Source organism: Diabrotica undecimpunctata, chromosome 8 (genome assembly GCF_040954645.1).
Source record: "Diabrotica undecimpunctata isolate CICGRU chromosome 8, icDiaUnde3, whole genome shotgun sequence".
Taxonomy (NCBI): domain Eukaryota; kingdom Metazoa; phylum Arthropoda; class Insecta; order Coleoptera; family Chrysomelidae; genus Diabrotica; species Diabrotica undecimpunctata.
The window spans coordinates 118,142,833-118,166,335 of record NC_092810.1 but is presented as its reverse complement, the minus strand read 5'-3'; the positions used below and the strand labels follow the sequence as shown (position 1 = coordinate 118,166,335).

At 31.9% G+C, this 23,503-nt stretch overlaps 1 protein-coding gene across 2 annotated transcripts in view; it reads left to right on the top strand.

The window, feature by feature from the left end:
* Nucleotides 1-332: 332 nt before the first annotated feature.
* LOC140447912 (probable cytochrome P450 6a14) overlaps nucleotides 333-23,503 on the top strand; it is a 72,248-nt gene continuing 49,077 nt past the window's right edge. Inside the window, exons 1-3 of one of the 2 annotated variants that reach the window (XM_072540835.1) lie at nucleotides 333-820; nucleotides 9,526-10,227; nucleotides 16,076-16,327. In XM_072540835.1, coding sequence (XP_072396936.1) covers nucleotides 340-820; nucleotides 9,526-10,227; nucleotides 16,076-16,327 — 1,435 coding nt within the window. In that variant the 5' untranslated portion in view covers nucleotides 333-339. The remainder of the gene's footprint in view (nucleotides 821-9,525; nucleotides 10,228-16,075; nucleotides 16,328-23,503) is intronic. The other variant, XM_072540834.1, reaches the window with a different exon arrangement.

Below are 23,503 nucleotides of genomic sequence, written 5' to 3'. Positions count from 1 at the left end.
CGTTGGATCATGAAGATTAGTCTAAATGTTTATTTAATTTATTTATTCCTAAATTTATATGTGTTAGTGTTCGTTGAATTTCATTTGTAATGGCAGACTCATATAAATCAATTACAAGAGTATTAGCAATAGATGCAGTGGAAAAATATGCATAATTTTGGACACATAATTTTGTTTTTTTTAAAGCTACATTATGTGACTGGACATAGTAAAACTACGTTTCAAGTGAAGCTATTAATTGTATATAAATATGTAAGTAGATGGTGTAATCAAACGTTGTCCTGGCCTGTATTATCAATGTAAATAACAAGTGCGTATTAAATTATTATCTAAAAATATATGAAAGGATGCAGTTGCGTTTTATTGCATACAAGTAACAGCAAGGCTACTAAAATGATGTATTTAACGACATTCTCGTGTATAGCACTTTGTGTAGGTATAGTGTATTTATATTTAAAATGGAAGGTCACGTATTGGAAACGGGTAGGACTGGAATACCTAGAGCCCCATTTAATTTTCGGTAACATTAAAGATATGGTTCAACAAAGAATATCAATAGGGGATCAGTTACGTAATATATATAATCAATTTAAAGCTCAAGGACTAAAGCATGGTGGTATATACTTTTTCTTCGTTCCCATTTATATTCCTGTTGACTTAGATGTTATTAAAAATATTTTTGTACGAGATTTTGAATATTTTGTGAATCATGGTGTATACAAAAATGAAGAGTTTGATCCCCTTTCTGGACATTTGTTTGCCTTGGAGGATGATAAATGGAAAAAACTTAGAGCCAAATTGTCACCTACATTTACAACTGGTAAGGTAATTTTTTAAATTGTTTTAATCTACATTCCTCTTGTTCTTCTTAGAGTTTTTATCAGTATCAACAAAAGCTATTAAACACCGATGTGTGCTTTCGCCCCAGGGGTGGTTGCCACTTCTTCTGGGGGTATAAATTCTTTTGCTGAAAATAATTGATAGAGGAATTATAGACGATTTAATTATAACCAACTTTAGTTCTATAGAGGTTTTTTTCGAAAGTCAATACTGTTTGAGCTATTTATGACTGAAAACAGCAAATTTTTATTAAAAAAGTCACGTTTTTAATGGTTTTTCGTGAATAACTCAAAAAATATGCCAGTAATGCAAATTTATTTTTTAAAATGATCAGAATACAAAGTGAGATATGGTTGGTGAAAGGAAACTTTTTGCAAATATTGGATTGATTTTTCGGGGTAATAATATCTGAGGTTTTTTATAGTTTATCTTTAAAATAGGCACTACAAAACGTCATTTGCATGCATACTAAGTAAGGTACAGCTCGTAAAAGATGGACTGGTAAGATATATTAAGGAAAAAAGAACAGTATAATTTAGGATCCACATTAATAGTAACGGTACTTCATTCTGAATTAATTATTTGTATGCAAACAACTAAAAACTATTATAGTTTTTAAAAAACATGAAAGTTTAAAATCTTATAACGGGAATCAGACCACAAATATTCTAAGTATTGGCAAAGCAGCTGTACAGCCATTTAAAAAGACTTTTGTTTTCTCAAATGGGATATACAAATATAATTATTAAAAAACTAGTTGACCGATGGTGCCCATCTTTCGTAAATGTAGTAACTACAAAAAAACTCACATTATGAAATATGTTTTAAATGTTTTTATTGTTTTAATTTAGAATAATTTTAGTAATTACAACCAATTGAAAAATATGCTTACTTTCGGTTTTAATTGACAATAACTTTTTTTTTATAAACATTTTTTTAAAGAAACTTAGAAAATCTTATTTTAAAGAGAAAGTATTTTCAAAGAAAGTTATCTGTTGAACGTTTTTATCTAGAACCTCTGTAGTTTTTGCATGATATTTATAGTAAACTATAAACAATTTAATTATTTATTTCTCTGAATAAAAAAATCAAACAAATAGTGTTAATTATTGAATTAGATTAGTAACTTTATTGATTTATACAGTTGTATAATTGATGATGTATTATCATTTATTTATTATTTAGCTATATATATATATATATATATATATATATATATATATATATATATATATATATATATATATACATATATACATATATATATATATATATATATATATATATATATATATATATATATATATATATATATATATATATATATATATATATTCTTCTTCTTCGCGTGCCATATCAAAATTATCCGACGTTGGCGATCACCATTGCGAAGGCTTCTCGATCTTCTGCAATATGGAATAATTGTCCTGCATTTGTTATCTGTGTCCATTCACGAATGTTTTTTAACAAAAAAACTTGTTTTCTTCCTACACCACTACGGCCCTCTATTTTACCTTTAAGGAACAGTAGTAATATTTTATATCGACTTCTCCTTACTATATGTCCCAGATAAGACATTTTTCGATGTTTAACGGTCTTTAGCAGTTCTCTATCTTTGTTGACGCTCCTTAGTACTTCTTCATTAATTTTCCTTGCCGTGCAAGGTATCTTTAGAATTCGTCTATGAACCCACATTTCCAAGGCTTCAATTTTGTTCATGATCGATACTTTTAGCGTCCACACTTCTGCACTATACAAAAGTACGGACCAAACATAACAATTAACCATTCTTTATCTTAGTTCTAAACTAAGATGATTATTGCAAAGAAATGATTTTATTTCCATAAAAGTAGTTTTAGTCATTGCTAGTCTACGTTTTATTTCTATGTCTGGATCTAGTTGGTCCGTTATCACAGTTCCCAAATATGTGATTTTGTGGACTTTCTTAACCTGGACTTCGTTTAATTGAAGCTTTGCATCGGGATGTGGGTCACGACTAAACACTAAAAATTTGGTTTTGTTTGAGTTTATTTTTATGCCCATTTCCTCTTCTACCTCGTGAATATGATCAAGCAGAATTTGGAGACCTTCAATATTATCTGACAGAATTACTGTATCCTCTGCATATCTAATCACATTAAGTACTTCCCCGTTGGTTTTTATTCCATATGGTTGTCTCTCAAGTGCCTTTTTAAATAACTGATCCGAGTAAAAGTGAACAATGTTGGCGACAAAATGCAACCTTGTCTTACTCCTCGTTGTATGGAGATTTCATAGGTGTAGTTATCTCCAATTTTTACGATAGCAGTTTGATTCCGTTACAAATTTTTAATGACACGAATATCCTTGTCATCTATTCCGATATTTTTCCGATATTTTCAAAACCTTCGAACCAAAGTGTTCGATTCTTGTATTCTTCCCGTTCTCACTTACGGAGCTCAAACCTGGACATTCACAAAAAAGAACATGGACAAGATTCGAAAAACTCAGCGAGCCATGGAACGACAGATGCTTGGTATCTCACTAATAGATCAGCAAACGAACGAAGCAATCCGGAACAAAACAAAAATAAAGGACGCCGCGAAACAAGCAGCTACATTAAAATGGAAATGGGCTGGACACAACGAACGTCTCGAAGATGGTAGATGGAACAAAGAAGTCGGAAACTGACGACCGTACGATGCGAAGAGACTAAGAGGAAGACCTCAAATGCGCTGGAGCGACGATATCAAAAGAGTCGCAGGACCAATGTGGAAACGCCTAGCACACAACAGGGATGAATGGCGAGAAATGGGAGAGGCCTTTATTCGACAATTCGGATAGAAAAAGGGCTAATATTTTTCAGTATTATCATTAATTTTACATGCTGTACTTTATCGAATGCCTTTTCGAAGTCCACGAAACATGCAAATACATCTTTTCTTTGGTCACGGTATTTTTGTAATAGGATGTTAAGCGCAAAAAGTGCCTCCCCGGTTCCCATAGCATTCCTAAAACCAAATAATGTATCTTGGACATCTTCTTCTTCTTAGATATATATATATATATATATATATATATATATATATATATATATAGATATATATATATATATATATATATATATATATATATATATATATATATATATATATATATATATATATATATATATATATGTATATATAGGGTTTTTATCGCGGTTCTCAAAGAATTAGTTTGTAAGCACTTTTTGAAATTTTCTTTATTATATCTATTACACACATATATATCTAACATAACCAATGTAAAATTTAAAATAAACTATCTTTAAATTAAAATTCTTATGAAACTAATTAAATTATATAGACAATCTAAATTTTAAACAAACTATCTTTAAAATTGAAATTCTTATGACACTAATTAAATTATATTAACAAAATTTTGTACCTTTCTGTCACTAAATGCCCAAATGAAACTGTTCTCCAAAATAAAGATTTTAGTCACCACTCAATGTCTTCGTTCTCAGCCTCGGTTATCTTTCTTTTGTAAACTTGCCTTGCCAAATACTCCACAATGTTTTAATTATCAGCTTCCATCATTTTAGAATATTTTTCTTCTTAATAGTATTTAAAAATCAGTAAAATATTGTTCTTTCCTCTTTCCTATTTATTCTTCTTTCTAATAATCTTTTTTTCTCTTCCAATCACCAAATATATTATATAATTTTAATTTTCAATTAATACTTTCTTCCATTATCCAATCACCATTTATACATAACATAATTTTTAATCTTCAATAATATTCTCTTTATTCTGTTTCTTAATCTTCATTGAACTTACTATATTGAACATTTCACCAATTGACTGACTCTATTCTATCTTGAACTTACTGAACAACTGACTTCACTCTATTGAAAATATGACCGACTGACTTTATACTGACTTCATACTAACTGTCTGTGTCTAACTAACTGTGTCTAACTAACTTTTCTTTCAAATCACCGAGTATTTATATCTTTTCAATGTTCCAGAATCATCTGGCAAGAAATCATATTCGAATTGTTATATTTCCTAAATATATGAATTTTCTCGAATACTCTATTTCGCAAACAGGGTTAACTTCCGTGTTCTAGAGAATTCTTTACTTTTCTATCGAGAATTTTATTTACATTTAGGCTTTTCAGATCAGTATATAAACTTATATGTAAATTAAACACCCTAAATTAACAAATTACACCATTTTAAATCCGTAATTATATGTAAACTAAACATCTCAAACCAACAAATAACCCTATTTCACATTCGCAATTATTATTGAACTGTCACTGTCACTTATTTAGAGTATATTTGGTTGCCTATGCACATGGCTCACTTAAATATATCATAATTATTAAAAAAAAAAAACTTTTTACACTTATTATATGCTAATTTCTTAAGAATTCTTAAGAATACCCTCATATAAATAATTTTTATAATATTGTCTAGTATATAACTTATAATTTTTATTTAAAAACACTTTTTTTCTTTCTCCTATGTTTCATATCATCTCAATATATATATATATATATATATATATATATATATATATATATATATATATATATATATATATATAAGAAATACTGGATATTAGTCACTCTCGATATAAACAAAGAACACAGTTTCTTAGGGTTCCAGTCAGAAAATTGGCCGGGATGTTAATGAAGTGGTGTCAATAACTGATGTCTTGTTTATGTGTCAGAGTTAAAACACACCACTAAAAGATGCCATAAACTAAGTTACTATCTTTACCTAAATTTTAAAAATTGTAGAGTGATGTAAAAACATAGCTTTTATATCACTTCATGTATGCTTTTAGTTAGTTATTTGAACAAACAAAACATTTAAGACAATATAAAATATTCATATTAATATAGTTTTTATTATGACATTCTAACTCAGAGATGGCAGGTGATGTAATACATATTTGGTGAAGTGTAGTTTAAAATGTATAAACGCAATTAATAAACCGGTCTATATAGACATTTGAAATAAAAAAAATTGCCGGAGAGCCAAATTTTGGTGAAGAGCTAGGGTATACCATAACAAATAAATTTTTCCCAATCTTTCAAAGTCCCGATCGATCCCATGTGTGCAACAAAAGTTATTCGGGTTCAAATGTCAAAATTTGAGATTTTTTTAGAAAAAGGTAAGTTTTATCAAAAAAAAACTTTAACCGAAGGTGTAGACCTCAAAATTCTCTACAAAAATAATTTTTACTATTTTTTCCTAAGAGTTGCTATTCCTGAGATATCACGATTCTAAGAGTCACATTATACATGATAATATGCATACGTTTATACACCATCTGTGAGATAGTGTACTCGGCGCGTTTTTTTTTTAGCGTGGTTTCCACTGTAGGCCTACTCCACTATAATTGGTTTCAAATGAGTATAGAGTAATAAATCATGAAGTGTCATAAAATTTGCCTGAATTTCGGTGTCGTCATGGGCGTAGGCAAATGGACGGATGTCAACTTCGTCGTCAAAAATTGATGTACCTCAAAATATCATATTTTGGATATTTTGTGATAACCAATTTTATTTAATTTTTCGATTAACTTATTCTTCAAACTCGTATTCCATTATATGGTCATTAAAGCTAATTACATTTTTATTTATAAAAACAAATTCACTTCCTTACTGAACGAATAAAAGCATTAGAAGAAACTGATAAGGGTATGACGCACCTCCTAATATTACTAAGAACTAAAATAAATCAACATGAAGACTAATAACGCGTAATGAGGTTTTACTTACACTTTCATTATAATCCCTCTTTTATTTTATTATTATCATTCGATATTCGACATTCGAGTTAGTAATTGTTACTACACCAATTAAACGTACAGTAATATTGTGATATAGAAATAGTGAAAAAGTTATAAAATGGCGACATTTACTCCAAAGAAAAGAGGTGTAAAAAATTCTCCGCTATCTGTTAGTGAAAAAGTTATAATTTTAAATGTATATGATTGCATAAAACACGATCACCCTAGTTTGTCTGTGCAAGAAAGTGTTGAGCGATGTGCCCGAATGACTGGAATTGGACAGTCCACGATTTTTAAATTATTGCGAGAAAGAAAGATATCAGGCCAGTTAAGTCCATGCAAGAGAAAATCAGGAAGACCAATAAAAATCTTAGGTGAACACACCAAACGTGACATTCGAAGAAAAGTTCATTCGTTTTATTTTAAAAAGGAAATACCCACCCTTGACAAAATACTAATGGAGATAAGCCAAGATAACGATATTCCTTTGATATCCAGAAAACTTTTATGGAAAACTTTAAAAAGTATGAATTTTTCCTGGGAAAAGCACAATCGAAAGGCACTATTACTGGAAAGTGATGAAATCATTTGCTGGAGACGAAAATATTTGAGAACTATAAAACAGTACCGCAGAGAGCACAAGAAAATTTTTTATCTTGATGAGACGTGGATAAACGAAGGTTATATAGTCCAAAAAATGTGGCAAGATAAAAATGTAACAAGTGCTCGCCAAGTTTTCATAGAAGGCCATTCGACGGGTATTAAAGTGCCTTCGGGAAAAGGGAAGAGGCTTATAATTGCTCACATTGGAAGCAAAGAAGGATTTTTAAAAGAAGGTTTGTTAAGCTTTGAGTCGTGTCGGACGGGAGATTATCATGAGGACATGAATTCGGATGTCTTCGAAGACTACTTCGGGGAAATGTTAAAATTTCTTCCAGCTGATTCGGTCGTGGTTATGGATAATGCAAGCTACCATTCAAGGCGCATAGAGAAGGTACCAACTTCAGCTTGGAGAAAGCAAGAAATTATTAACTGGCTGTCAAATAAAGGTATTCAGTTTGAGACGAATTCAATAAAGAAGGAACTACTAGCCGTAGTAAAACAACATAAATCTCGCTTCATAAAATATGCCGTAGAAGATGTAGCAGAAAAGTATAAAGTAACTGTGCTACGCCTACCGCCATATCATTGCGAATTAAATCCCATAGAACTTATATGGGCACAAGTTAAAGGATATGTTGCAAGGCACAATACCACATTTAAAATGAAAGATGTCAAGGTATTGTTTGATCAAGCCATTATGGAAATCACATCAGAAAACTGGCAAAAAGCAATCCAGCATGTTTTAAAAGAGGAAGATAAAATGTGGGAACTGGACAACTTGGTCGATCAGGTGGTTGACCCTATAATTATAACACCAGGGGATGATGACAGTTCTTCGGATGAAGACTATAGTGATGTAGAATTGTAATAACGTATCCAGTAAAGTTTTTGTAGTTTTTGTGAATAAATTGATTTAAACTCCCCACAAGTGTTTCAATATGTAAAGTTCATTCGTGTGTGTTTGTGAGTATTTCCCGATTTCGGTTCGTATATATTTTATTGTTACATTTTATATTTTTTTAATAACACTGTTCTGCTGTATTACATTTTTATTTCCTTTAATATGATTTTTAAGAATGCATATTCTTTTGTCAATTAACCCACTAGCGCGCCTCTGGCTCAGTGTTTATCTGTCGATAACAATGGACTAATCCCTTAAAACAGGGTGATACCTACCTGCTCTTTATGAAACGACAGAATTTTGCAATGCGGACGGAATTTATTGACGGATTATTGACGGATTACCCTGTAGCGCTTTTGAATACTTCATGAGATTTTATTACTCTACACTCATTAGAAATAGATTATAACTGTTTTAACAATTTTAAGAGAATTTAAGGAAACAATAATACCGGTCATGTTCTAGATATTACCTTATTATTGATATTGATTATTGGTATTGCTATTGATTATTAGGTTAACTATTGTTTTGATTTCTTTAGATATTTTAATAAAATTCATATTCTTGAAAGTTTACTTCAGCAGTCAAGTCTTCTTCGATTTCATCTTCTTCCTCTTCCTTTTGCTGAATGTTCAAAAATTGTTCAAATCTGACTGAGTCATTGGTCTCTTCATTAAAATCACAGAAGTCTTCCTCTGTTGTACTAAACTGGACATTTGAGCAAGACTGACCTTGGCAGTACTTTATACATTATATACATGCAAATAATATATAAGCCACGTATATATGTGGCACCTAAGACAAGTATAAATGCCTATTTGTGTCTCTTTTATATAATATATTATACTATTCTGAAAATATTTCTTTTAAAGATAATCAGTCCCAAACTAAATTTCCTCTATCCACGTGGCCTTGAAAAACATTTCGCTATACCATTGTTTAACAGATTGTCTATTGTAAGCAATGGCTACAGTATTGTCCATAGGTCTTGTTCATATTATCTGTTTCGTTTAGTGCTAAAGGTTCAGTTCAAGTGAATATAAGTACTTATTATATAGGAAAAAAATTGTAAGGATTATTTTTGTAGAGAATGTTAAGATCTACAACTTTGGTTTAAGGTTTTTTTTTTATAAAACTTACCGTTTTCGAGAAAAATCCAAAATATCTCAAATTTTGACCTTTGACCAGGAATAACTTTTGTTTCACACATGGGATCGATGGGGACTTTTAAAACTTTATTTGTTATGGTAAACTCTAGCTCTCCACCAAAACTTGGCTCTTCAGCAACTTTTGTTATTTGCCAACTATTTTGATGTCTAAGTTGACCGGATTATATAAAAGCCGGCTATTTTGAGACCATTAAGATACAAACCACAAAAAGTATAGTTTATTAATTAATTTTATATTTTTAGGAAAAATTAAAATGATGTTTCAAACACTTTGCTCTACATCTAAGGGATTATATGAAATTTTAGAAGATCGTGCTAGATTTAATGAAGTATTAGATATAAGAGACTTAGTAGCCAGATTTACAACTGATGTCATAGCATCAGTTGCATTTGGATTAGAATGTAATTCTCTTAAAAATCCAAACGAAGAATTTAGGCATAAAGGACGCAAGTTATTTGATTTAACTGCTATTGAACGTTTTAAGGACACAATTATGTTTATACTACCGTTAAAAGTTATAAATTTTTTTAATTTAACAATATTTCCCCAAGATGTTAATACTTTTTTTCTAAACGTTGTACAAAAAACTATTGATTATAGAGAAAAAAATAAGATTAGCCGAAAGGACTTTATGCACTTGCTGTTGCAATTGAAAAATCGTGGAAAAGTTGCCGACGACAAGTTTATATTTAAACAGGAGGGTGAGAAAGATGGCACTGATTTTATAACGTTCAATGAATTAGCAGCCCAGTGTTTGCTATTTTTTATTGCTGGTTTTGAAACGTCGTCAACTACTATTAGTTTTGCTTTGTTGGAGTTAGCTAGAAACAAAGATATTCAGAATAAACTTAGAGACGAAATTAAAAGGGTGTTGAATAAGCACAATAATGAATTGACTTACGATGCAATAATGGAAATGAAGTATTTGGAACAAGTGATTTATGGTAAGTCTCTCTGTTTTCTAATATTGATATACTAATACAGATACGGTGAAATGAATATAAAAGATTACAAGCACATGTTTTCTACTAGTAAATTTGCCCGTCGCATGCCACGGGGAACCGAATCAATTGTTATCTATAGTCAGTCATTTAATTTTTAAAATAAACTTTTTGCATACAATCCAAGTACATATAAAGTATCATCCAGTGCATTTCTGACCTGACATCATGGTTTTTTTACTGTACCTTGAATATATATTGATGGCAAGCTATAGACAATATATATGTACTATTCGTCTCACGTCGTTTGATTTAATGTGTCATATGCTAGTATTACGCTAGTTGTTTATTTTGTAATAATAAAGCAAATTTACCTTAATATTTGCTTTATATATATATAGCAAATATGTCTATTATCATGCATAGTGTCATGTGATATATCGTATGTCGCTATACGTTCAATAATAACGAACAATAACGAAGACGATATGTAGTGTCCGTTTGGTAGTCTCTTTTTTTGTTTTTTCTATCTAAATATATTCATTATATCCTCCCCTTTTATTTGCTATGTCGCATGTTACGATTCGATCAATTGTTTATTTTTTACTTAGCCTGTGGCCTTCTGTAAGTCAATAAGTCAAAGTTTATCTTATGGTAAATTTGTTTTTATCTATAGTGCCCTATGAAATCTCATATGTTGTACGGTAATTAATAATTAAGATAGTGTGTAGTGCCCTTTTGGTAGTCGCCTTGTTAGTTTTTTCTATCTTAATACATTCTTAATATCTTTGTCTTTTATTTAACATATTACACGCTCCAATCGGATCAAACACAAAGGAGATATGATGTAATGCCCTCTTAGCAATGTGACAATGTGTTTTTTCTATCTCAACATATTTACTACCGCCTCTGCTTTCCAATGATGTAGCATATGTTACGATCCGAAGAACTATTTAACTCCCACCACAAAACGCTCAAAAAATTATTTAATTCTACATAATTCTGTTTACCTTGATTTAATTTTATTTAATTCTGTTTACCTTCATTTAAATTTACTTAATCTTATTTAGTTTTAATTTTATTTTATTTTGGTAAAATCTTGACGTTTGTTAAACGTCATTTTATTTTTATAGTAAGTGTATGTTTATCTTACCCAGTGACATATATCTTTAGTAATTTTCGACAAAACGAATTAATTTAGATTTTTTTGTTAAGATGGCGTTAGGATTCTATATCTAAACTAAGATAAAGCTTTAAATTATTTTGTAATAAATTCTACCTTGAAAATATTATTTAAAATAATTAGTATTAATATTATTATGTAATTTATACAGTATAATTAATTAAACGTATCATTTCAAGAACAAAATTAGATTGAAATATAGTAGTTCATATTTATTTCCTAGATGGTGTCCTTACCTTACTGCACAAACGGTGTGACCTGTCATCATAGCCTTTTATATAGATAGATATTCAAAATATCTTAACGTTACAACGGTAACGCAAAATTACACATTTGCAGATGCACTGACTTTTTAATTGGACAAAAAGGTCTGAGTATCAAACAAAGAATTTATGCAAATTTCAATGGCTTTTATCTACTAATTAGGAACTATGTTTAATTTCGAGTTTGAAGTAGGAACTCCATGTTTTATCTATATTGCTTATAAGCGCAAAACGTTGCTTTTTTGCTAAAACGCTTTAAGCAATTTTCTTCTTCTTCTGGTACCGACTTGACTTATAAAAGTTGGGTATAACCATTAACTATCCATGTTAGGAATACCGACAAAGTTAGTTAAATACCTTTGATGAACTCAAAAGCCATGGTTAGAATATATGGAAATATTACTAAGGCATTTGATATTGAAAATGGAGTTAGGCAAGGCAACACTTTTTAATCTAACTTTGGAAGCTATTATCAAAAAACTAAATATGAACGTATATGGTAAATGTTTTACCATAATAAGCCGCAATAGAAGGGCATAAAATGAAAAAACTATAGATTTGAAACAGGAAGCCGCTGCATTTGGTCTCAATACAAATGAAAGGAAAAAAATATATGGAGTGCACAAGGAAGAATCGACATGAGAATCTGAAGGTAGACAACCATACCTACGACTATGCTTCCACCTTTCCCTACCTAGGCTCCATAATAAATAACAGGAACAACGTCAGTCAAGAAATACAAGCACCGATTCTTATCTGTAATAAGTGATTTTATATATACAAAGACTTAATGAAAAGTAAGTGGCTGAATCGTGAGTATAAGCTTAGAATCTACAAAATAGTAATTAGACTAGTGCTTACATATGAATGTGAAATATGGACCGTTTCAACCTCTGATGAAATTCAGTTAAGAATATTTAAGCGCAAAATATTAAGAAAGATATTTGGACCAATCCATTGTAGCGATGGTTCGTGGAAAATAAAAATGAACTACGAGCTGGATAAATAAATGCATATTGAAGATATCGTTAGATTTGTAAAGTCTATATATTCTAACCCTTTCTAAGGAAATAGGACAAAAGAAAAACCCTATAAAAGGTAAATAAACGATGTAGGGGTAGATCTTAAAACCATGAATATCATGCAGTAGTGAAGGAAAGTATTGGGCAGGATAGAATGGAAGAACATTGTTAAGCACTCCAAGACGCACAACGGGTTGTAACGCCCTTAAAAAAAGCAGAAGATAACCATTGTAAATTCGTCTCTAGTTTCTGCTTTGTCGAGTCGCGAATGTTTTTTAGATAAGACATTTGTCATCTATCAGGACCCCTTTTTCCTTGGTTGTCAAAATTTCTATATCCCTTCCTATTTTGTGCTACACAATTTCGTTCGTAATATGATCGGTCCATGGTATTTTCAAAATTCTTCTAAAAAGACACATCCTAAAAGCTTGCAGCTTTCTCATCATTAACAGTGCAAGCTTCGGCACCATAAAGAAGCATAGAGTGGATATATCATTTTACCATACGATATCGGATTTGCATAGTCAGACTTGTCTTACTTAAAAATCTCGTCATCTTCAAAAAGGCTGCTCTTGATTGCTCAATTCGTGATCGAATTTCTGATTTTAGATTTAGGTCTTCAGTAATCCAGATTCCAGATTTTGTCCACTGGTTCAATATTCTCATTTCTTATCTTGACCCTTGTTATAACTTTATTTCTGTTACTGATAAACATAGTTATATTTTTCTTTATACTTATTGTTAAACCAAATTATTTCCCAGTATCACAAATTGTGTTTAGTAGCGTCTGCAGATCTTTCTTACTTTCAGCGACTGTATTATTCGGAATAACGAATGTTATTTATATTTTCTCAATTCATCTTGATCTCTTTTGCACAGTTTTCAAGTGCTTGTATAAATAACACCTCGGAATATAATATTAAATAGTGATCGTGAAAGTCAGCCTTGTCTCACACCTCTACTTATCTGTTGAACATCCGTGCTATTTTCATTTAATGTTACCACAGCACAGAAGGCATAAAGATAAATGGAGAAATAAATAATAACATAAGGTATGCTGATGACACTGTGATTCTAGCAAGTAGCATGGAGGAACTGAGTTGCCTAATGAGTAAGATACAAAAAACAAGTGCACAATACGGACTCAGACTAAATATTACAAAAACCAAATGGATGTTAGTAAGCAAAACCCAACAACCACCACATCAACTGATATTAGACAATGAAAGAATTGAACACGTAGACTCGTACATCTACTTGGGAACAACAGTTAACTCAAACTGGGATCAAGCGAAGGAAATACGTATAAGAGTAGAAAAGGCAAGAGTATCGTTCACTAGCATGAAGCAAATTTTTACCTCTAAAAGCCTCACCATACTTCTCAAAATTCGACTTCTGAAATGTTATGTATTCCCGGTTTTGTTATATGGAATGGAGGCGTGGATAATGACCGCAATATTGATGAAAAAAGTAGAGGCCTTCGAAATGTGGGCTTACCGACGTATATTACGTATATCCTGGACTGAGCACGTGACCAACGAAGAGGTACTACGCCGGATAGGTAAAGAGAGAGAGGTAGGAATAAGTATAAAGAAAAGAAAGTTGAAATACTTGGGTCACGTTATGAGACATAATAAATATAGAGTACTACAGCTGATCCTTCAAGGGAAAATAGACAGCAGAAGGGGTCCAGGGAGGAGAAGACACTGGCTCCAAAACTTACGGCAATGATTCGGATTGTCATCTGCTGAACTATTCAGATCTGCCGTAAACAAAGTCAGAATAGCCATGTTGATTGCCAACGTTCGGAACGGACAAGGCACATGAAGAAGAAGTTACCACAGTCTGTTGGTTCCAACAGAGGTTTCTTTGTTGAAAGCTTTCTCATAGTCTACAAATGCTACTAAAAGATCTTGTTGGTCTCGATATTTTTAAGCAAGAGTTGTAAAACTATACAGAGCTTCGACTGCTTCGAAGCCATTACAAAAGCCAGACTGTCTATTACTCATATCTGCTTCTCACTTTCAAATATTCCTGCATGTATAACATTAAAAAATATTTTCAATAATTGTGACATTAAGCTAATCAATCTATAGTCGTGACAGTGTTTGGGATTCTTGATTTTTGGTAGCAGAACAAAGGTCGATAGTAGCCATTCTGTAGGTATCTCACCATATTTTTATATGTTGTTAAATAAGAGAGATAAGTTTAATCTGCTCGATGTGATCTTTATCTGACCCAGAGGCTCTGCCAGATTTTGAGTCATTTATAAGGTGTTAGACTTTAGATTTTAATAATATTAAAGCTTACTCGCTATCAATTTATGTTGGTTCCGTTCTGGTGTCCATAAAAACATCTTCAATATATTTAGTCTATATCTGTTTAATTTTAATTGGGTTATTAATAGGTTTTTACTTTTGTTTATTAATTGGTTAGATGTGTTTGTTCGTGATTTTCTAGATATTTCTCTGACTTTTTTATGCAAATTATAATGATCATGTTTTTTCTGAAATTACTTCAATTTAGTGCATGTTTCCATTATTCAGATTTACTTAGCCTCTTTTATTTTATTCCATATTAATTTATGTTATTCTCTGTATTTCTATCTTAGTTTTTTTCTTATTTTCTGCTTTGTTCCATGGTTTCTAGTAGTTGTTGTGTTATCAAAGATTTTCGGTTTCTTGTTTCTTTTTTAGTTTAGTTCTGTATCTTTATAAGAGAATCTTTAATTTTGCTCCACATAATGTTTACATTCTCAGTGTTTTTGATTGTCGTGTGATTAGATAGCTATCGCTATGTTACTATACGTTCAATAATATCAAAGATGTTCTCTAGTGCCCTTTTGGTAGTGGTCTTGTTTATTTTTTCTATCCTAATATAATCTTTATATCCTTCTTTTTTTATTTAACTTATCGCACGCTCCAATGCGACCAATATCAAGTGAGATACGATATTTTGCCTTTTTAGCAATGCGGCCATGTGTGTTTTTTATATGTTATCATATTCTCTACCCCCTCTCCTTTTCAATGATACGTCGTAATCTTATAAACTATTCTATCCACACCACAAAAAATAATAAAAAAAAAATATTTTAATCAATAATTTGTAGAATGAATTAACAATAAATTAACGCTATCATTTCAAGAATAAAATATGACGAAAATGTCTGTTAGTACTTCAAATTTATTTCCTAGATGGCGCTAGAAGTTATCGTGCTGGAAAAACAGTGTGAGTAATGTTGTAGTTCTAGCCTTTTACATGGATAGATTACCTCATAGGTATCTATGAAGTTATATTGTTTATTTGTATGCTATTTTATCAATTTGTTATATTAGAAATTAAATATAGAACTTTTATACTAATTCTATGTATATATATTTTAGAAAGTCTTCGAAAACATCCACCTACTCCAAATCTTCCAAGAAAATGTAACAAAGATTACATAGTTCCTGGAACTGGTGTAACAATTAAAAAGGGAGTTCAAGTTCTTATTCCAATACTGGCTATTCAGAATGATCCAGAAGTTTATCCAGATCCGGAAAAATTTGATCCGGATCGATTTACAGATGAAAATAAAGCCAAAAGGCATCCAGCAGCATTCTTGGCATTTGGAGATGGTCCTCGATATTGTTTAGGTAATTTGAAAATCATTAATCTTAAGAAGAATAATTCGAAAAAAGTGTTGAGTTCGATTAATACATAGCAAAAAGAAGTTAAACAATACACTTAAAAAATAAATGTTACCAACTTGAGCCTAAGAATATTTAACGATATAGACTTTTTTATTGGAAATAAACCCCAATTTTTATTGAATATACTAAACATTTCCTATAACAAGGTAATATTTTCAGAAAAAATTTGAAGTGAAAATTCAGTAAATCTTTCGTAGGACCAACACACACAAAGTCCATGTTATTTGTTCAAACGTTACATTGGAAAATTATTAATAAAAAGTTTTCCCATTATTGACCTGCTGCTTCACCTAAACCTTTGTGTCTCAAGTATTCTGCTTTACAAGCCTTCCATCTTCTCCTCGGTTTACCTCTAACTCTTTTTCCAGCAAGTTTTAAGAGCTTCATCGTATGTCTCACTTAGTTTCCACTTCTACGTCTGACATGACCAAACCATTGCAGTCTTTGTTATTAAATCTTTTTTGAAACTGTAGTTATTTTTGCTCTTTCACTAATTAAGTCGTTCCTGGTCCTCTCCCTTGTAGTCTTATCATTTTCATAAGTTAAAATTTTTATTCCAGCTACCTCCATCTTCTTTTCCTGAGTATTCTTTACAGGCCACACTTCACCGTCGTACACGAACGCAGGTCTCATCATACTCTTAAATATCTTTCCTTTTAGCCCCGATTTTTCGATCCAGGTAAACCATTCAGCATGTATCTTGTGGACAATTTCTAGATTTAGTGTCCCATTTTCCGTTATGTAGAAGCCAAGCTATTTAAATTCTCCTACTCTTCCTAGTTTTTCTGCAAGCAATTCTATGTCCTCAACCATTACTTTACCTCGTAACCACATATACTCCGTTTTTGAATGTCCTTTTTTCTTAATAGCCTTTCTACAACCTTTCAACTTCTTCTCCAACGTATCTTTGCTCTCCTCTACCAACAGGATGTTATCAGCAAAGAGCATTGACCAAGGAGCCTCCTTCCTTACTTTCTCTATCAGTACATCCATAGTCATATTCACTACATATTCACCCTTTATAAGCAATTCTGCTTGTTCATTGGCAGATTAATACCTCTTTGGAAGGTTGTCACTCCATCTTTTGCGTGGTCGTCCCATACTTCTTCTGGCGATTGGTAACTTATCTCTTGCTATTTTGACGACACGGATTTCCTCGATTCTGTTTACGTGGTTACTCCATTCTCTCCATTTATAAACTTAACGTTACATTTTCTTCTAATGTATTCACTTATTTTTGTCAGGGATATGTCATTATTATTGGCCTTACACTGGTTTTATAAATTCTTGACTTCATCTCAATGTTAATGTGTTTCTTTCGCCCTATAGTGTTATTAAGGCATCCTGCCAGTCTATTTGCTTTTTGTACTTGATCTCTCACTTCTTTGTACAGATCTCCAAAGAGATAGACAGTGTAATTTCCAGGTATTTTATTTCCATTACTTGTTCAATCCTGATGCCATTAATTTCTATTTTACATCTGGTTGGTTCTTTGCTGACTACTATTGTTTTAGTTTTCTAAGATGACATTGTCATATTAAATTCTTTTGCTCTTATGTTAAATTTGTGGACCATTCTTTGCAGACTATATTCATCTTGGGCTACCAATATTACATCGTCTGCGTAACAGAGTATTTTAATTTCTTTTTTTCCCATTCTGTGTCCTCTTTCTTTATTAACGGTTTTGATGATTTCATTCATGATTAAACTGAAAAGCATGGGGCTTAACGAATCTCCTTGTCTTATTCCGCTGCCTATTTCTATAGGTTCTGTAAGTTGTTCATCTATTCTGACTTTTATTTTGTTGTTTTGGTAGATGTTTCTGATAGTTTTTATATAATTTCAACAACTGTCGTCAGATAAAAATCTTTTGAAATTTTCTCGACTGATTCCATGATCCTTTGTTTGTTTACTTATTTATAAATATCACAGAAAAACAACTGTCAATACCAAAGACCGAATCTCACTTTACTCCTGTTTAATAATAAATAACACTGTAACTAGAGCAGACATTATAACTAAAGTAAAACTACATTCGGCACAAATCCATTGGGACACTTAATCTCAACATCACAAAAATATAGACGTAAATGTTAATGAACCAAGGCCAGAAACCTATAGCTTACCCACAGATAAACATATATTATTACAGGTAATGAACCAGGATCAGAAGTCAGAGCAAAAGAGCTTTCGTCGAAATAGTCACACCACCTGAATGCTGTATACAGCATGATAAAGGTACACTTTCAAAAAAAGAATAAAATTATCCCAATAAGGAATCCTATTGATTACGGAAATTGATGCAGCCAACTAAAGCATTTTTAAAGACGACGCATACCAAAGCATTTCTTAATTATCAAGAAACGATACACTTTTTTGAAGACGCGTGTGGTTCATCCGACCCATTGAGTGTTGTTCAAACTTTTACAAAAGATATTGAGGGTTACTAAAATTATTATTTTACAATATCTACCCTCTGTAACATGAAAAAAATAATGAAAACAGGTAACACCAAACTATAATAAACAGTCTGAGAATAGGATATAAATATACGATAACACATAAATATCGTATTACTGCGTGTTAATCCAATGTGCGGTGAGTATTTTAACCGTTTACATGTGTAGGGGAAGGGCGGGCAAGATGGCATACTTAGTTTATTTTCCATATATCTGAGACATAAATAAAGATTAATCATTCCTTTTGATGTATAATGATAGCCAGGTCATTTTTCTACTATTCTAAGTAACAAAAAATCACTCATACAAAGAGATTTATTTAAAAAAAAATGAAAATCAAAATGTAACAAAAAACCATTTTGCCCGCTCAGGTCTGGTCACAATATTTCTCGTGCCTTTTCTCTCCGACTGATGCCTATCTTTGTTCACAATGCGTCTTCCATCACTTAAATCATTGACTATTTTTCTTTTCACGACGTCCCCTTTTCTGCTTTTTATTTCTTGTGCTTTTTTTTTTATTTTCTTTTTCGCGGAGATATTTCAGGAAGGGGCTCTTGGTTAATACATCTTGGTATTGACCAGATTTACGTTTGGTAGATTTTCTTACATTACTCTGAGGTATCGGTGCCAATTCCATCAGGATTCCTTCAATAGATTCATCTTTAGAACCAGATGCCGATGGTTCTTGGACATCATGATGATCGTCAGTTGCAGCGTGAGGAACATTAACATCAGCAGGTGAAGATGTAGAAGCAATCTCAGGTTTATTAGTAAAACCAGGCACATCCTTAGGCACATCTGTAGTTGCACTAGGCAAAAATGCATGCTCCGGAAAAATGTCACGATTTATAGGTGATATTCCTGAGTGGTCCGAAAAAGGCAAGATCCAATGGCTGAAGGCAGTGTGCAGGTAGGCAAAGTAATACCACTGAATTCTGTTTAGCTAATTCTAAAGCTTCGTAGCTTTTATGGCTGGAGTGTCCGTCTAAAATTAATAATGCTTTCTGCGCAGGATTAGGCCTGACATGGTCAATGAAATGTTGCATCCACCTTATGAACAAATCTCCGGTCATGTATCCTGATTCATTATGCAATTTTAATATTCCTACATGTGCGCCGTCATATAAAAGTGTGTTAAATCTTTTTCGGGGGAAAATTATTGATGGTGGTACGTAAGTTCCTCCAGAACTCATGCACACTATAACTATTGTGTGTACACCTCTATCTGCGCTCGTGATAGAGCCCACTTGTTTTTTTCCTTTCTGAGCAAAGACTTTTGGCGGAACTTGGACGGTGGTCAAGGCTGATTCGTCCATGTTGAATATCATGGTATTTTGAATTTTGTGTTCTTCAACAACTTATTCTAACTTATCAAAACATTTATTTACCTAAGGCTTATTGAATGCCTCGGCCCGTGCAAGAGACGTAGCTTCTGGAAGACGTAATGATAATTGCGGATTTCGTTTGCGAAAACCATGCAACCATCCTTTGCCAGCCATCTTGGTCACTTTATTGAACGGATGATTAATCTTCATTTTCTCTGCAACGCTATAGGCTAGCTTGCATAAGTCTGCTCTTGTCACGCCAAAAAACCGGGATTCAAGATACAGAATGTGGGCAACTATTGCAGTCTCCATATCTTCGTTTAAAACTGTTGCCAGGGAGCCCATATGTTTTTTTGCTTCAATGAAAATTTTAATGACTATTTAAATGGGAATAAGCCACAATTAAAGGTTAAAATACGTTTATTGACGTTTCAATTTCCACTTCGGAAATCGTTCTCAAAATACAAACAACATTTTTTTTTAACCTTTAATTGTGGCCTATTCCCATTTAAATAGTAATTAATTTAAAATGCCACAAGAAAATAGCTTCAGAACAATGGCAATTTTATTTTTATTACCTGCTCGACGTCGTAGTGTTGAGAACGGTACATGAAATGTATTGCTTGCTTTAAGCCAACCCATTTCGGAATTTCGGACTGCCTCCAAAGCTCTTTGCATGTCTTCCTCTTCTTCTTCTTCCTCCTTTGCCCTATCCGTTTCGAACGTTGGCTATTAACAAGGCTATTTTGACTTTGTTTACGGCACCTCTGAACAGTTCGGTCGATGTTAGTCCGAACCATTGTCGCAGGTTATGCATCCATGAGTATCTTCCTCACTTCAACTATTTCTGTTAGACTTCCTTTTATATGAATAAACCATCTGCAAAAAAAAAAACTGAATACGTACCTTAACCTGAAAAACAGACGGGTAAAATGGCATAGTATGTTATTTTGCCCGCCATAATGCTATGCCATTTTGCCCATTTTGTATTTGCCGACTACTGATAGTTGAAAAAAATTAATAATGGAAAGAAACATAATTTTTATTTAAGGTCGTATGCAGCGTATAAAACATAATTACCAAAAAGTGAATTCAAAAAGCTCTATAACCTTAATTTAATAAATTATTGAATAAAACTTACATTGACGCATCGAACTCGACCAGCACTTATTCACAAATACACCAATCTCGTGGCCGGCCGTTAAATTAGGTGCACGAGACTTAATGTGGACAGTGTTGCCACTGTTTATAATAAGTATCCAGAATTGCGGTCACGTAGAACCGTTAGCTTGACTACGAGAACAAAAAACCATTTTGCCCGCCTATGCCATTTTACCCGCCCTTCCCCTACATAAGTATATCTTACTCGAATGCCAGGCATATTCAAATGAAAGGAAAATGTGTAACGTACCGACAACGCTACGTAAGTGTCTAGAAAAGAACAGAAAAACTCGCAATTTATAGGTTTTCTTAAATGGCCAAATATAAACATCATTGCATGTAAAAACCAATGTAATTAAAAATCTGTGTAAGTAAAAATCTATGTATGTATACCAAAATTGCATCCAAAAATGAAAAAAAGATATTTGTAATACCCAGCGGCGCTAATAACCCCATAATGCTGTTGATGCACTTTCAATGTAAATAAATAAAAAATACTGCACTACTACACAATGAAGGGAAAACTAATAATGAAGTTGATTTACTGTAATAATTATTAGGATAGTAATTTTTTAAATTCCAAAATATTTCTTCCTTGTGGCATTATTAAAAAAAACTATAAACAAATTAGCATATTTTCCAAAGTAAATTATAATTATTTATATGTTTAGTTCCCGATTCACTTCCTACAAATATATGTAAAAAACGAATAAAATAACACTTATAACACCTATACTCTATCGTCTAAGACCGCCTTTTTAATCCAAAATTTACTTATTTCAATAATTTGTGAATGAAATTTAAATTATCAAGTCAAATAAAAACTTTTTACCAACTTTTATAAAAAAAATATGAGAACTTCTATCACGATGCGAACTTTAACGACAGCTAAAGAAGTAATTTTTGCGCCAAATCAAGTTTTTTAAAGTTTACATAATGATTCTGGTATTTTATAAGTATATTTACTATTTATCTAAACTTTAATTCTCAATCATGTAATAAACGTGAAAGCCAAACAGGGTCGTACTGAGGTATATCATATGATTTTTAAAAATATTTACTTTTGAAACTATTAGGGTAAGAATTTATTGAAATTTAATCATTGTGAGCAAAATTTATTGTTCCACTGAAGAAAAATGTGCTAAACTAAAATATTCATTAACTGAGAGATACAGAACAAAGTGAACATTTTGAATAAAGTAGCATTGTCATATGTTGTCAAAGCTGTTGTCATGTGCTGCTGTCTTCGTCTGGATTTATTATTATGGGTTCTATATGGTTCTCTAATATATTGTCCAACTTCCACATTTTGGACTCGATTTTTGTTGAACGTGTTGCACACATTTCTGTCACGTAGTTGGACTAATATTATTTATTGCATCATAAAAAATATTTTTCATATCTGCAAATTTAAAAGTAGTGTTTTTGGCCGCTACATAATTATTTACTTCTGCTCAGATGAGCTCAATTGGATTGAGTTCACAATGATATGGTGGCAGCCTTAACGCGACTTTGTTTTGGCTTTTTGCCATCTCATCAATGATATATTTATTATATTGTCCCTTATGTTCCTTAACGATAGCCAGCAGTTGTACTTTTAACACGGAGTCCTTTAATCCTATATTTTTTGATTTTAGCCACGCTTGGATGTCAGTTTTTCTAGAACCAGTGGTTGGAGTTTTTTCCAATTTTCTGGAATGGTGGAGTTGTCTTCTAATCGGGGCAGTATATTTTTTAACCAATTTTCGAAAGATTTCCCTCTTTCATCTCTTCATAGTAGTCCGCACTTTTTTTTATTCAAACACCTCCAGCCCTTCTGGAACAAACCCATCTTCACTGCCGATGTGACAGATTATTATTCTTTTTTCTTTTCCTGAAAATTTTATTATTTTAAAATTTACTTGAAGTGAGAAAGCACATAAACATTTACCTGAAGAATTTTTTAACCCCGTAGAAAGTCCATCTAAAAACGCTTGTTTATAAGACGTTACTGAATTGTCGACCCATACTTTAGATTTGGTGTGACCAGCATTTAGCCAATTCTCGTTTAAGTAGTAAATTTTGCAGTTGTCATTTCTGTAAGAATTAATTTTTATCAGAAATTCTGGTCTCCACGAGACAATTTCGTCCCTGTCCATCAAAATGCTGTTTCGACATTGAAACTTTAAATTTAT